The sequence below is a fragment of the Gobius niger genome (assembly GCF_951799975.1).
Source record: "Gobius niger genome assembly, chromosome: 11".
Classification (NCBI taxonomy): domain Eukaryota; kingdom Metazoa; phylum Chordata; class Actinopteri; order Gobiiformes; family Gobiidae; genus Gobius; species Gobius niger.
Window position 1 is genome coordinate 29,775,648 of NC_136862.1, and position 14,822 is coordinate 29,790,469.

At 40.2% G+C, this 14,822-nt stretch overlaps 2 protein-coding genes across 2 annotated transcripts in view; one reads left to right on the forward strand and one right to left on the reverse strand.

Annotated features, from left to right (window-relative positions):
• Nucleotides 1–216: 216 nt before the first annotated feature.
• On the forward strand, nt 217–3,733 carry cdkn2aipnl (CDKN2A interacting protein N-terminal like; the record flags this gene model as incomplete). The annotated part of the gene is made up of 4 exons (XM_079566826.1): nt 217–220; nt 379–703; nt 3,278–3,379; nt 3,509–3,733. 4 exons carry the CDS (start codon nt 217–219, stop codon nt 3,519–3,521), a joined length of 444 nt encoding a protein of 147 aa, XP_079422952.1. The 3' UTR covers nt 3,522–3,733.
• Nucleotides 3,734–7,493: 3,760 nt separating this feature from the next.
• The window catches only part of ube2b (ubiquitin-conjugating enzyme E2B (RAD6 homolog)), a 29,249-nt gene continuing 21,920 nt past the window's right edge, over nt 7,494–14,822 (reverse strand). Inside the window, exons 4-6 of the mRNA XM_079566392.1 lie at nt 14,286–14,375; nt 14,118–14,206; nt 7,494–8,077 (exon numbers count right to left, since the gene is read on the reverse strand). Coding sequence (XP_079422518.1) covers nt 7,949–8,077; nt 14,118–14,206; nt 14,286–14,375 — 308 coding nt within the window. The 3' untranslated portion in view covers nt 7,494–7,948. The remainder of the gene's footprint in view (nt 8,078–14,117; nt 14,207–14,285; nt 14,376–14,822) is intronic.

The window sequence follows — 14,822 nt, forward strand, 5'->3', positions numbered from 1 at the left end:
GGCACGGATGAAGATCAGACAGGTCCTAAAGGACTCGTCAAAGCTAAGGTAAGAACATATCTCAGTATGGAAAAACAGTGGCCTATTCCTTTAAAAAAATATGATTCCCCTTTTGTCTGATAAATACATACAAAATCTTCTCATCTTCACGCAACCATTAATTTCTCATAATGATCTAATTGGATGCTTTTCAAGAGAACTTCATGTAAAATAAAAATGGGTAATTTTCTTTTTAAGAAACTCTTTCTTATTCATCGACAGACTCACCTTAGAGTAGTATGAATCTGCTCATAATTGCATGTAACTGTTAAGCCCTTGGTAGTAGTTGGTGTACGCCTTATGCTCTACAAATAAACTTGCCTTGACCGTAAACTGTAGTTCATACATCCACCGCTGTGCGTCGCTGTGAAAACCCCTCGCCCCCGGAGGCCGGAAGTCCCTTTGTTTTGGTTCCTCCGCTGCGCCGCTGGAAACGAGACCGAAGAAAGATGTCTGCTCTGGACGTGGAGGACTTTATCCAGCAGAACCGGGCCGTGGCGGAGCAAGTGGAGGCTCACCGCGGGTACTGGGAGAGCGACAAGCACTGGACCCCCCGGAGAGAGTTCATCCTGCGGAACATGGCCGAGTTCCCCGCCGCCGAGCAGCTCGACCAGCTCCTGGCGCTCTCCATGGTCTGGGCCAACAACGTGTTCATGGGCTGTCGGTGAGGACCACGCTCACTTTACGGGTTTCCTTTTGATAAAGCTCTGGGATAAATGATGATCGGCTTTCCCTTAGTGTCAGCATGGGCCGGAATCTTCAAACTATTGTGGGTTAACCTCTTAACCCCCGCCTGAACCGAGCGCATTTTCTCCAGTTCGGCATCGCCCAAATGTAAAGGCAAAAAAAATGACGAAAAAGTGAATAATTTTGTAGGTCTTGAGGCGTTCCTCTACCTTATAGGCTGTAAACTCCAGTCGAGAGACGCTTTTAGATTTGGGTAAAGCCGAACTGGTGAAAATGTGCTCGGCTCAGGCAGGGGGTAAGAGGCTAATGGAGTATCAACCTCCTCAAGACACAAATTAACGCTATAAAAAGAGCCTAAAATCTATATCACGATATAAAAATGAAATATCATGATAACAATATATTTGACAATATAATAGGGCTGTGCAGTTAATCGAAATTCGATCACGATTTCGATTGTTACACTGAACGATTACGAAATTAGCATAATCAATTTTTATTTATTTTTTCAATTTTTTTAATTTTTTTTCCGGCAAAGCAGACTTGCATTATTTCACGGCGCTGGGATTATTTTCCCTTCACTTTTCTCGTGCCATGGCTTGTGCTTTTGCCGAACATAAAAACAAACGGCGCTGTGTGATGATGTCATCAGGCCGCGCTGCTCAGTTTACTTGCGCAGGTGTGAGGGCTGGCCAGCAGGGGGCAGGTGTGAAACAGAGACCTCTCCTTAATCCAGGCAAACATGAAATCATTTGTACTTTTATGACTGTTCAGAAAACAGAAAATATTCAGCATCTTTTTTTATTTTTTTTATTAACCCTCGTGTCGCCTTCGCGGGTCTTTTTGACCCACTGTCATGTTCCGGGCATTTGGATGCAAGGTGACACAAGGGGGCGCCCTTCCAACCTTCTCAGTGTAAATGTGAGTTGACTTTCTTCAGAGTTAGACTTTCGGTCAGACACCATGAGTGACAGTAACATGACGCTAAATACAGTGGGCTCTTTGTTTGCAGTAAAAAGGCTGAGGCCTCATTGCTCTTCAGTCACAGACTGAGAAGTGAGGAAGGAAGTCATGGAGCTTCTGCTTTAGACAGAACTTCAGACTTTGTAATGCATTTGTGATATCTTTCCATATGAAAAGTGCTTTATAAATAAAGTTCGATTGATTGATCATATTCTGAAACTCAAATCTGTAGTAAAAACATTATATATGGAAAATAACTACAATTACAAAAATGCTGTATTTAATCAAAAAAATATATATTTTTTTTAATTTACTCTCATTCTAAAAAAGAAAACCCAAACAAACCCTAACCATTTGTATCTGCTGTAGAGTCATGTTTGTCCCAGTTCCTCTGAGTCATGGTGCAGCAGGACTGATGTGGACAGATGTTACAGAAGAAGCTTGTGAGGTTCATTTCTTCAACAGTTACTATAGTAACTATTTTATCCACAGTAAAAGTAGATCTACCACAGTCCTGTCCACATCTGTCACGGTCCACCAGGACCCACCACGACTCAGAGGAACTGGGACAAACATGACTTTACAGCAGATACAAATGGTTTGGGTTTTTTTTTTTTTTTTTTTTGATTAGATAGATGATTTTCAAATATTTTTCTTTTTGTAATTGTAATAATTATTTCCATATATTATTTTTTTACTAGTTTCAGATTATGATCCATCAATCTTTATTTATAAAGCACTTTGCATACCAAATCTGATATGATATAATATGACCCCTACCTGCAGCAGAAGTCTGAAGTTCTGTCTAAAGCAGAAGCTCCATGACTTCCTTCTTCACTTCTCAGTCTGTGACTGAAGAGCAATGAGGCCTCAGCCTTTTTACTGCAAACAAAGAGCCCACTGTATTTAGCGTCATGTTACTGTCACTCATGTCTGACCTAAAGTCTCACTCTGAAGAAAGTCAACTCACATTTACACTGAGAAGGTTGGAAGGGCGCCCCCTTGTGTCACCTTGCTTCCAAATGCCCGGAACATGACAGCGGGTCAAAAAGACCCGCGAAGGCGACACGAGGGTTAAGAAATATATGAATAAAATAAAGACTTTTTTTTAAAGGCAACAAATAATCGTTTGAATAATCGTGATTTCAATTATGACTAAAATAATCGTGATTAGTATTTTTTCAATAATCGAGCAGCCCTACAATATAATTGAAAATGGACAAATTACTTCAAAATTCCAGCCTTGCGCCTATTGGGAAGACTAATTCAGTGATATGTTGTCCTTTTTTTTTTACTGCACACTAATTTCCTCACAATTATGATCTACTATACTAGCGTAGCATGAATTATATGTCCACAATGATATAAAAAATTACAACAATATGCGATCCACCTCTAAAAGTGGATGTAATTTATTTATTTGTTGGTTTATTTGGTCGGGACAGTGCATGTTGATGAACATACATGGGTCTAATGCATGTAAAGAAGCCACACTGGATTGTAGCTTTGGGCTAATTTTATTCCAATAGAAACTGACGTTGACTGTTCTGTGAGTGATGTAACATCTCTCTCCTTTACGCTCCGGCAGATACAGCGACGAGCTCCTGGAGCGAGTCAAGGAAATGGCAGAAGGCATCGTGGTTGAGGACGCTCCTGTTTTCAAAACCAGAGATGAGATCATGAAGAAACAGAAAGAACAGGTTTTTTAATACACTCTTCTATCTACATAGCTTCCTTATTAATTGTTAGTGTTGAATTGTAGAAGTTGCCTTGATTTAAATGAGCCTTGACAGAAATGAATAATGCTATTTCTTCTGTTACAGGGACACTGATGACTGGAGGTTTTTATGGACTGTTTTTTAAATGGACAAATTAAATTAAGACATTTTTATTTTACTCTTAAACATTTTAACATTGGAGCTCATAATGAGGCCGAACTCGACGTTTTACTCTTTCATTTTTACTTTGTCAAGAGTAATTGTTTTTTTGTGTGTGTTTTTACATTTTTAAGATTTTTGGAAACAAATCCTTTACAAAACTTGACACAATGTTTTCAGTGTCTTGTCTCGATCTGCATACTTTTTTGAAAACTTGTATAATTGTGTAAACCATGTTAACTTTTCTACAGGTGTACAATACATGCAAATCTTGTTCAAGCACTTTTGAGTCTTAATCTGTGGGTTCATCAGATTGTATTTTGTTTAAACATATAATCATCAGACATTAGTTGTGTCTATGGGTAAGAGACTTCACCTCAAAGTAGAATTGTGGTCAGAGCAGCGTTTGCACATTAACATTTACAGGAAAATTCAAATTATTAAAGGGATGTAGAGTGAAAATGTTCTACAAATTGAATAGATTTTGCATAATTGAGTGCCTGGGTCAGCGATGTAGAGCAAGTAATATTACATAATTATAGGTTTCTAAATATTTTTCCCTTTACTCGGCCCTGCAACTAACCAGTCCCATCACTTCGACCAATGAGACAGACTTTCCTGTGAAGCGGCCCGTCGCGTCCAATCAGGGAGACAAAGTTCACGTTCAGAACAGTTTTCATTTTGACATTTTGATTTAGTTTTAGTCTTTTGACAAAAATTTCATTTGTTTTTTGTCGAGATTTAGTCCAAAGAAGATCTTAAATTTTAGTCTAGTTTTAGTCGACTAAAATTCAAGTAAATGTAGTCGACTTTGCATTTATAATACTCATATTTAATCTGGTTCCTCGGCTTCATGGAGCTGCTCCACATGAACAAAGCTCAGAGCTGATCCTTTGGCAGAGAATTTACTTGATGTGAGGCTTTTTTCATTTAGTCTTATTTTAGTCGGCTAAAATATCTGGACATTTTAGTCATAGTTTTAGTTTCATGAAAAACTTTTAATTTAGGTTTAGTCCAACTTTAGTATGCAAATGGATCACTTTGACTGAAATTAAGACTAAATATGTTAGTTAACGAAATGAACACTGGTTCAGAATCGATTGTTTACTTTTCACTTTGAGTGGTGACCATAGACTGTAAATAATAGACGGCTTCTGCTCACTCCTCCCCGTTTACCAAAATGACCACGGTCGTGGGGGAATTCAGGGCGGATTTACAGACTCCTCCTCCCCAGCTCTGACGAAGCATGTTCCGAAAAAGGGCATACGGGCGGGATTTTCACCGTAGACTCGGCCCTTGCGTGACGTGTAGCTCGCGCTGCTCCAATGCTAACAGTCCGAGCCTCATGAAGTACGAGATTTCAAAAATTCTTTTTGCGAAAACCAGCCTGGTTTCAAAAATTGTGATTAACCCAGCGTTATCTCAGGAGGAAAATCTAGCCTAGTCTAGTGTTGAAAACATTGAAACCAGGCGTTAAAGTTGTTTTTAAGATGTCTAAACTCCAATGCTTTTCAATGGGGGCCTAGTGGCGATATGGAGGTACTACAGCAATGGCGGCCCCCAGTGTCGTCATAGAGCAGAGCAGCCAGCGGCCATTGGTGGCGACTCAGGTGACCTCAGAGCGTTACAGCCGAACAAACGCGTATGTAAACAAAACAGCTAATGCTACAACCGTTAGCTTATACAAGATGCTAATGTTTCTTCACTCCAGAGACGACTGCCCTCATCATCATCATCTTGCATCTGAACTCGGAGCTCTCTGATCATCTCAGAATGTTTCCTGGAACACAGACCATCACTTTTATAAGAGAAGACTTGAAAGAAGACGGCAGCCACAAAGTTCAAACTCTGAAAAATGTGTTTATTATGTCTATACAGCATATTGTTATAAGTATACATCATTTAATTCAGAAAAGTTTATAACATATCCCTTCTGCTTATTGGATCTGGTGAAGTGTGTCACGACATGAGCTTATTTTCTTTCCTCGCTCTGGAAAAGTTGGTTTTGATTGATTTTCTTTTTTTTTCTGACAACATTATGAAGATTAATCATTTGTACAAAGGGCGAGGTTTAAGCCATGACTTTATACTGCATGTTCCGAGTTTTAGTAGCTTAGTCCGTTGTAGCCTTTCAAAAATAAAAGCTGTAAAAAAGAAATGTGTAATGTAAAAAGCAACTGAGGCTGGGTAGATAAAACCGCTCTACTCGTTATTGGTCGCTGCAACTTTTAAATTTCCCAACCCGCCACTCATTTACAGTGCTCCTCCTCGGGCCCATTCGCGAGCTCATTATCTTCTCCCATCTGCTCGTATTTCCTATTTGATTGGACGTCTTGTATGTACAAAGCAAGAAAAGTCAACTTAAACCGCTTGCCTGCCAGAAAAAGATTGAGAAATTCCTATGATAAGTGCGTTTTGAACACAGTTACGCTTTGGATATGTTAAAAATATAGGCGGGCCAGGCTGGATATGTTCAGCGCCGATGAATCATCCAAAATGTAGGAAAAACCTGGCACCGTCTCGATGCGGTGACGCCAGAGTTCACACCTACAGTGCGCCTTTAAATAAGCCGAGAAACCACTTACTTTGCGATGCAGTATCTACTACTTGACCCGCCATCGCTTCCAGACTCGGTCCTGGTTTTTCCTTTTACATTCAGGTGACGCTGAATTCTGAAGTTCTGTGGGGTTTAGGGTTAGTTTTCAGACCTTTCCCCAATGATTTCTATCATATAATGGCGCGAATAATGAAATCTCCCATCGCTAAAAACGTTTTCAACACCGATTACGGAATGGACGTTAAAAATAGAGATTTAAAAAAGGTTAGGGAGAAAAAATATGAAGCGTTAAAAGGGATATTTCAGGATTTTTTGACAGAGGGCCTCATTTCCTAGTTATGGAAAGATTTTTTTTGTAATTCATGCTGTTTTTATATTTGAAGAGTTTCGTGGCGCTAGGCTAGTGCAAGGCTAGCGCATTTCTACAGTATCAGCTAGCCTCAATTAAAAAACAGGCAAATCACTTGTAACCATATACATGTTTGTGTCGATAGAATATTTTTTGGAATATAACTGACCTTGCAAAACATGAACGATCGCATTTTGAGGGACTATTTTCTAGCAGATCACTCCGCCGCTGCGTAGCTTATACAACCACGAAGCTGATGCTGCTCAAATATAAGTTATTTTAAATGCAAAATGGTTAAAATTACTCTATCGTTAGTCTGGTGTTATAAGTGATTTGCCTCAGTGGAGTGTGTCAAGACTGTTTTTAATGCAGGCTAGCTGATACCATAGAAATGCACTAGCCTAGCACTAGCCTAGCGCCACGAAACTCTTCAAATATAAGAACTGCGTGAACTATTAAAAAAAATATCTCCAGAAATCAGCAACGCTCTGGATAACTAGGAAATGAGGCCCTATGTCAAAAATCCTGAAATATCCCTTTAAGAGCTAATCCAACGACTGCAGACCCATCCGGTCGCTCTCAGTCGTGGAGGAGTTTTCGAACACACCCGTAGCACTGTGGTAACCCGTGCTACAGAAAAAGGTGCAGCCTCTACAGAAGCCTAAGTGTAGAAAAATAAAACTTTAAAGCGTCACACTTCACACAAATCACACTAAATAGCGGGGCTGGTGATATTTCCCGCACCCTCGTTGGAAGATTACAAAGTGGTCGCTTAGATCCGGGGGCCGCTGGCTCGAACTGTCGACATTTTCACGCGAGGATTGGCCCGCACTCGACCCCCACGTTTTAGAATCTTTGGGATACGCCGGAAGAAAAAAGAAACAAAAAAACAAATCCGTCTGTTCTTCCAAAAAACGGGCAAAGTATTAACTAAAGCCCCGTTCATACATCCTTCCTTGTGTACTACTTTCTTTTTCACCGTAGGCGTTTTCTTCCACCGCCTCAGTTGCTTTCACACAGTGTAAAAAAAAAGAAAAGAAAAAAACAAAAAAGCAGGAAGAACAAAATAATATAAATTCGCAAAAGTCAACATACCAACAGCGTCAGTCCAGCCAAACAACTTAAAAGATAAATTACAAATTCTGTTAGCAATAACTTATTCACATCATGCAATAAAAAAAAAGAAAAGAAAAAGGTGATCGAAAACAACAAAAAGGAGACACAGGACGTAAAAGTTTTGGGACACCCGTCTTTTCTCATCTTCCTCGCACGTTATTGGCAAGCAGTTTTTTCGGTGGATGTGATCGGTGGCACTTGATGCTTTTTTTTCTGATAGCCTGTAGATATTTTTTGTTTTGTTTCTTGATGAGTTTAAAAATGAGAGATAGGGTGTGGATGAAAAGGGTTTGTTGTTGTTGGATTTTTAATAGTAGGAAGCACGCCGAGGGTTTTTTTTCTTCTTTTCTCATCATCATCTCAGACGTCCACCCAGCTCTGCTCCACGATGGCGGTCACCCTCTTCTCGTATTCGCGCTTGTTTTCCTGGTACAGCTGCGCGGCCTGGCTGTTCGCGGGGCTGTTGGGGTTGGGCTCGTCCAGTAGTGACTTGAGAACAGAAAAGGAGAAGACAAGGCAAGGCGTCATGAGACTGTAAAAGAACATGAAATCACATTTTGTTGTAATTGGCTTGTTGCACGGTGTGGCTATGCTAGCTCCTCTGACCTGAAGGTGTGAGCGCCCGGACTTCCTGTCTAGTTTTCTTTTCCTGGAATAATAATCAGATTTTCTAAAGATTATGTTGTGGGCGGTGAGTTCCCGGTAGACGATCATTTACTGTGTGTTCAAATCATGAAGTTCAGATCAGAGACGCCTGTGATCATGAAGGATTGAGAGTTTGTCTTGAAGCTAAAGGCTAACATGCAATAAAAATATATATGAAGGCACTATTTCAAGTTGTGTAATGCATTAACCGCTTAACTCCCACCTGAACCGAGCACGTTTTCTCGACGAAAACTATGATGGAAAAGTGGCAAAAATGTCACAAAAATGTCACATGAAATTGACAAAATATTGACGAAAAATGACAAAAATGTGACCAAAAAATGACTAAAAAATGACAAAAATGTGATAAAAAATGACCAAAAAATTACAAAAATGTGACAAAATGTGACCAAAAAATGACCAAAAAATTACAAAAATGTGACAAAAATGTGACCAAAAAATTACCAAAAAATGGCAAAAATGTGACAAAAAAAAATTACGAAAAAATGAAAAAAAATAAAAAAATGTGATCAAAAAATGACAAAAAAGTGACAAAAATGATGGAAAAAAATCTGACGTGAGGAAAAAAAGATCCTCTCGGTTCAGGCGGGAGTTAAGAGGTTAAATTAGCCTTTAGCTTCAAGACAAACTCCCTGATCCTCACGAACATAAACGTCTCTATGGAAATATTTCTACCAGGAACTCACTGGTCTGAGCTCATCTTAATGGAAATGAATACGAACAGGAAGTACTAGCGCCCACAGCTTCAGCTCAGAGGAACTAGCGTAGCCACATTGTGCAACAAGCTAATTGGCCTCAGATGATGATGAGGGTATGAGTTTAAAAACGCTGATGTGATTTGTGCGGTCAGGAAATAAACTTGACTCGGTCGCTGAGAAGGAGCCCCTGGTTTGTTTTGGAGTAAACTTCTCAGTGTAGGGTGTAGTGATGAAGGCGTGTCTGACATCTTTTAGACCCCTCCGTTAGCGCCTTCTTGAGTTACGGTTCCCGGATAATTTCGTATATAATGAGCAAAGGGCCTCTCAGATACATTACTCGTGCCCCTCGCATCATATTTGCCAACATAAGTGAAAAGAGTTGACTGTAACTCCCGCCAGGACCCTCAGGAGAACATCAGGCCTCTATTCTTATACATTTTAGACAAATGTATGTAAAGAGGTGCATGTTGGGAGTTGTCAGGTGACTCGCCCTCCTGCCCCTTCGTTGTCAGCGCGCACCGTTTGGAAAAGCTTTTGGTTTCCATTGAAAAAGGATTTACATTGTTTTGCCTTTTTGGTAGAGCTGCTCGATTATTGAAAAAATAATAATCACGATTATTTTTGTCATAATTGAAATCACGATTATTCAAACGATTATTTGTTGCCTTTAAAAAAAAGTCTATCTTTATTTCATTTATTTATTTATTAATCAAAACACTACACTACATGTTTTCTGAACAGTCATAAAAGTACAAATGATTTCAAGTACGCCTTGATTAAAGAGAGGTCCCTGTTTCACACCTGCCCCCTGCTGGCCAGCCCTCACACCTGCACAAGCAAACTGAGCAGCGCGGCCTGATGACATCATCAAACAGCGCCGTTTGTTTTCTATGCCAGACAAAAGCATGAGCCACGGCACGTGAAAAGCGAAGGGAAAATAATACCAGCGCCGTGAAATAACGCAAGTCTGCTTTGCAAAAATAAATATATATATATATATATTTTTTTTTATAAAAATGTGAAAAAAAATAAAAATAATAATAATCGATTTTTTTGCGATTATGCTAATTTTGTAATCGTTTACTGTTGTAATCGAAATCGTAATTGAATTCCGATTAATTGCACAGCCCTACTTTTTGGTATTTCTATTTTCACTCCACACCTCCATAACTCTGTGGTGAGTTTTACCATTTCATTACAACTTAAAAAAAAAAAAAAAAAGGAAAGAATTCCACAGGTGTCCAGCAGAGGGCACTGGCATGATAAGCGATCAGGATATTAACAACACATTACAGCCACGTGGTAAAGGGTCAGTCTGCTCCAGGGCGGCTGTGGCTACAATAGCATTAGCATATGAGTATAAGGGCTTGTTGTATTGGTAATGGCAACTATTGCATTGAACATGACTGATTTTTTTAGAGGGCCGGTCTTTACCCAAACGTCCCGGGCCGATTTTGTCTGCCAGTCCAGCCCTGCACCCACATTCAAGACAGTTTGTAACGCGCCCTGCAATGTTGTTCTATTTTTACATTATAAATGACGCATTATAACGATGACAGGTCTGAATGGGCCATTGCTCACTGCTTTATTTCCAGTGATTGGAATTTGCATTATGTAAGTTCTTACATAAGGCAAAATATTAGTGCGTATTTGACCTTTCAGTGACCCAGCGGCTGTGTGTATGGTGAGCCTCTGTAACACTCCAGGACCAATTCGGGCGTTCTGCTCTCCCAAAAGTCCACCCGATGGGCGGGGGGAGCGATAAAAAAAAACGTCCGTCGTTGCCTATTTCACTTTGATTTAATGTAATGGCGAATATGGCTTACAAGCGACTGACAGTGCCTGAATTGCGTGAAAGGTTGAAGAGAAAGGGTATTTCGAGTGTGGGGAAACGAAAGGACGAATTGTTGTTGCTAGTTGAACGAGCGGATGGTGTTTACGAAGATTTAGAAGAAGGTGATAGCGAGCAGAGCGAACGAAAACATCTGTGTGTGCGAGTGAAAGACGGTGACAATGTGAATGAAGTTCAGCTGAGAGGGAAGAACGTGATGATGAATGATCTTCAACTATAGCTCTACACACGATCTGCACAAGGATCTCCCTGGTATTTAAGCACATATCCAGCCCATATGTCCGAATAAAGGACTATTTGTGCCAGTGGACAATGGTTATTCCAGGTTAGCCCCGTTAGCTTGTTACAATCGCCTACAGCTCATTGTTGATAAAAAGTCTGCAATAAACCACAAATGCATCAGGCCCGGCTCAGTGTGTGATCATCTCAAAGGCTGCTTTATAAAGTTACCGCTTTATTGACGTTATTATTGCATAATACTTGTTTTTACCGGATCTATGCGCTGCTAAGGAGCTAGTTAGCTCCGGGCGAGCGGTTAGCAGCTCGGCTACGGACTTATTTTTTTGACATGGCTGATGTTCTCACGGTGAAAACACAGACTCGATAAAGTTGTATTGGGCAGAGAGATACTCAGAGGCTTCAGTGCTTATGAAATGGCTGCTTTTTACTATAGTCTCCCAGGGACAGCTCACAGACCCCTGGGGCATCGGTTAGTTATCCGGCCCAGCCTTCGAGGCTCCGAGCCGGGCGGGAAACCGTACAGCGGGGCAGTGCGTGGCTAAAAGTGTCCGCTGAAGGCAGGAGGGGAGGCGGGAGGTACGAGCCCCAAATGTAGGGAGTCGGAACAGTCGAAGTCTGCATCGTAAAATATCAGCTACAGAGTTGTATTCCTCTCTTAGCAAAAGATGAAGCAGAGCGAACGAAAACACTCCAGCAGAACCGGAACTTGCGAAGACTATTTGTCACCCATAATGCACGGCAAAATTCAGTCGCTCCCCCGCCCATCGGATGAAATTTTGGGGAGAGCAGAAAGCCTGAATTGTTCTATAAGGTTTCTGGTAGTTTTTAACTGCTGATGGGTCTGTCTTCATGGTTATGTATACATTCCATCCAGAAAATTGATCCTGGAGCGTCATAGAGGCCACCGGGATGGAAAGTAAAAGCGCGATGCTAACCCCCATACAGCCACTGGGTCACCGAAAGGTCAAATACACACTAATATGAACTTTTCTTTTTCCACATAAAAAGTTGCATAATGCACCTTTAAATCTGCAACAAGAGGAAAATCTGCAAGAGGCGGCAATGACGAGTTATAAGGACTGGAGAAATACGTGAAATGAACAGGGCTGGCTCTCTCGTGCTCAGAGCAGGCAGACGTCAGGGCAGAGGTAATACAAACTCACTCACACAGAGACCGATCATGGACACACGGGGGACACTGGCAAAGCGTTCTCGGAATCACAAGCTGCAAAACGGCTGCTTGTTTTATGAAAATGTCGTGAAAAGCACTGAACAAATAAGCTTCCATTCCATGTTGCAATGACACAGAAACATCGCAATGAAACCTGGTTAGCTACAAGTTTGGTAAATACAAGTTTCACTAAACCTCAGTGAATATGGACGTGTCATTTTGAAGCACTGAAGCTGGAGAATTCAATCGAGTTAGTTTTAACCTCCGCACTTTCATTTTGGATCCTAAAGTAATTGAAATAAAACCGGCCACTGCTGGAGTGGCCAAGTATTTATGTTTTTACAGGATTATAGACATCTGGAAAAATCGAGCATATCGGCATTGGCCAATAAAAATCCCCCAACATCGGCCTTAGAAAAACTCTATTCTACAGTTTGATTGATCAGTATGACGATAATCACAGGTGAACCTCTTACCACCCGCCCAAACCCAAACCTCTCCTCTTTGCCATTGTCGTCACTTTTTATTTCCCTTTTGTGTTTTTGTCACTTTTTTTATTGCTTTTTTGCTGCTCTTTTGTCACTTTTTTGCTGGATTTTGGTCTTTTTCCGTTGGATTTTTGTCTTTTTTTTTTCTGGATTTTTGTCTTTTTTGGGCTTTTTTTCTGGATTTTTGTTAATTTTTTCTGGATTTTTGTCTTTTTTTGCTGGATTTTTGTCACTTTTTTTCAGGATTTTTGTCTTTTTTGCTGTTTTTTTTTTGTCTTTTTTTGCTGGATTTTGGTCTTTATCTGTTGTATTTTTTTCTTTTTTTTTCTGGATTTTTGTCTTTTTTGGGCTTTTTTTTTTTTGATTTTTGACACTTTTTTCTGGATTTTTGTCTTTTTTTCTCTGGATTTTTGTCACTTTTTTCTGGATTTTTGTCACTTTTTTGCTGTTTTTTGTGTGTCTTTTTTTGCTGGATTTTGGTCTTTTTCTGTTGTATTTTTGTCATTTTTTTTTCTGGATTTTTGTCTTTTTTGGGCTTTTTTCTGGATTTTTGTTTTTTGCAGGATTTTTGTCTTTTTTTGCTGTTTTTTGTCTTTTTTTGCTTGATTTTTGTCACTTTTTGGTTGAGTTTTTGTCATTTTTGTTGCATTTTTTGGTCACTTTTTTGCGTTTTTTTGTTGCGTTTACATTCTCATTTTCTTCTCGTTTTTGGCCTCTGTTTTGAAGAAGCTTTTAGATTTGGAGAATTTGGAGAAAACATGTTCAGGTGGGAGTTAAGAGGTTAAAAGGGAATACAATTCATGTACTCCACAGAACTTTTCTATGTAGTTTTGATTGAAAATGTTGACATATAAAGTATGATAAATATTTGCCAGAGATATTTTAGTTTCCTATTTTAAAGCAGTACTAAGTAACTCTTCCCCCTAGAGGCCGTAAGCGCAACTGCAGTTGTAGTAGCAAGTTACGATTTTTTAACTTAATAATTGTCTTAGAGAGTAAATACTACGCTGACAGGAAAGGCGAAGGGAGAGAGGGTTACTGTGCATCCAATTATACAATGGAAATATTTTTTTTTCACTCAAACCTGGCTGTAAATACTGTTTAAAGTGACGTTAGCTCGCAGTTAGCTTTGCCCGTTAGCATGTTAGCTTCTTCTTCGTGATTTCATTAGTGTGTATTGCTTTCTCCGCACCAGTAGCAGTCAAGTTGCAAACATGGTTTTCTGGCCAGAGACACCAGGGGGAGATGAAAGACCCTCCAATCATCCCATAAACACTTGTATCACCCCCACAGGGACTAGGAAAGGATTTATTAAGGTAAACACGTTACTTAGTACTGCTTTAAAGCACTGTTGGAGGACTGAGAATAAAGCCACACAGTAGATCATGCTAACTTAGTACAAAGCTCAATGTACCTGGATGGAGGTGAGTATTGAAGAGACGTCGTACGTGGGGCTCCAGCGATTCTGAAGAATGTCTAAACATATGCTGCCGTCTGCGTAAACTGAGGACACGAAACAACATTCATCAAGAACGGTCCAAAAAACACACAGTAAAAAGTACTTGCGTATGGAGTGTCGTACCATTAGGGTGAAACATTCGGGACACAAACCGCACCGTGGGGGGCTTGTTTGGATACTCCTCTGAAAACTCTATCAGCAGCTTAAAGGTTCCTGTAAACAGAGACACACAGACACAGGGGGAAAGTAAAGTTAGAGCCTAAAACTGAAGTGAGAACCTGAGTTAAAAATAGCAGCCGCTGCAGACACTGCAGAGGTTTCACCGCAGAAACGAGGACTACGAATAAAAACCTCGCGCTCAGGGCATTTCAGACCTTTTCTTTGTTTAGTGCGGAATCGTGGACGTCTGACATTTAAGCCAGAATTAAGTCGAAATATAAAGACAAGACGAGGGGGAGATATGTTTATCAGTCTCTGGTCTGTTAGAAAGTACCGTGGGGATAAGATCAGGTTCTAGTCAGAGATCGTCACATTTTTGTGCTCGATCAGCTCGGATTTCCTTCCAACTTAGCCTGATTGTTGTTGATAAACCCAACAGTGAGTGTGTGAAGTTTACAGTTTGCATGACTAGTAGTTTGCAAAATATTAAAGTTTAGAAAT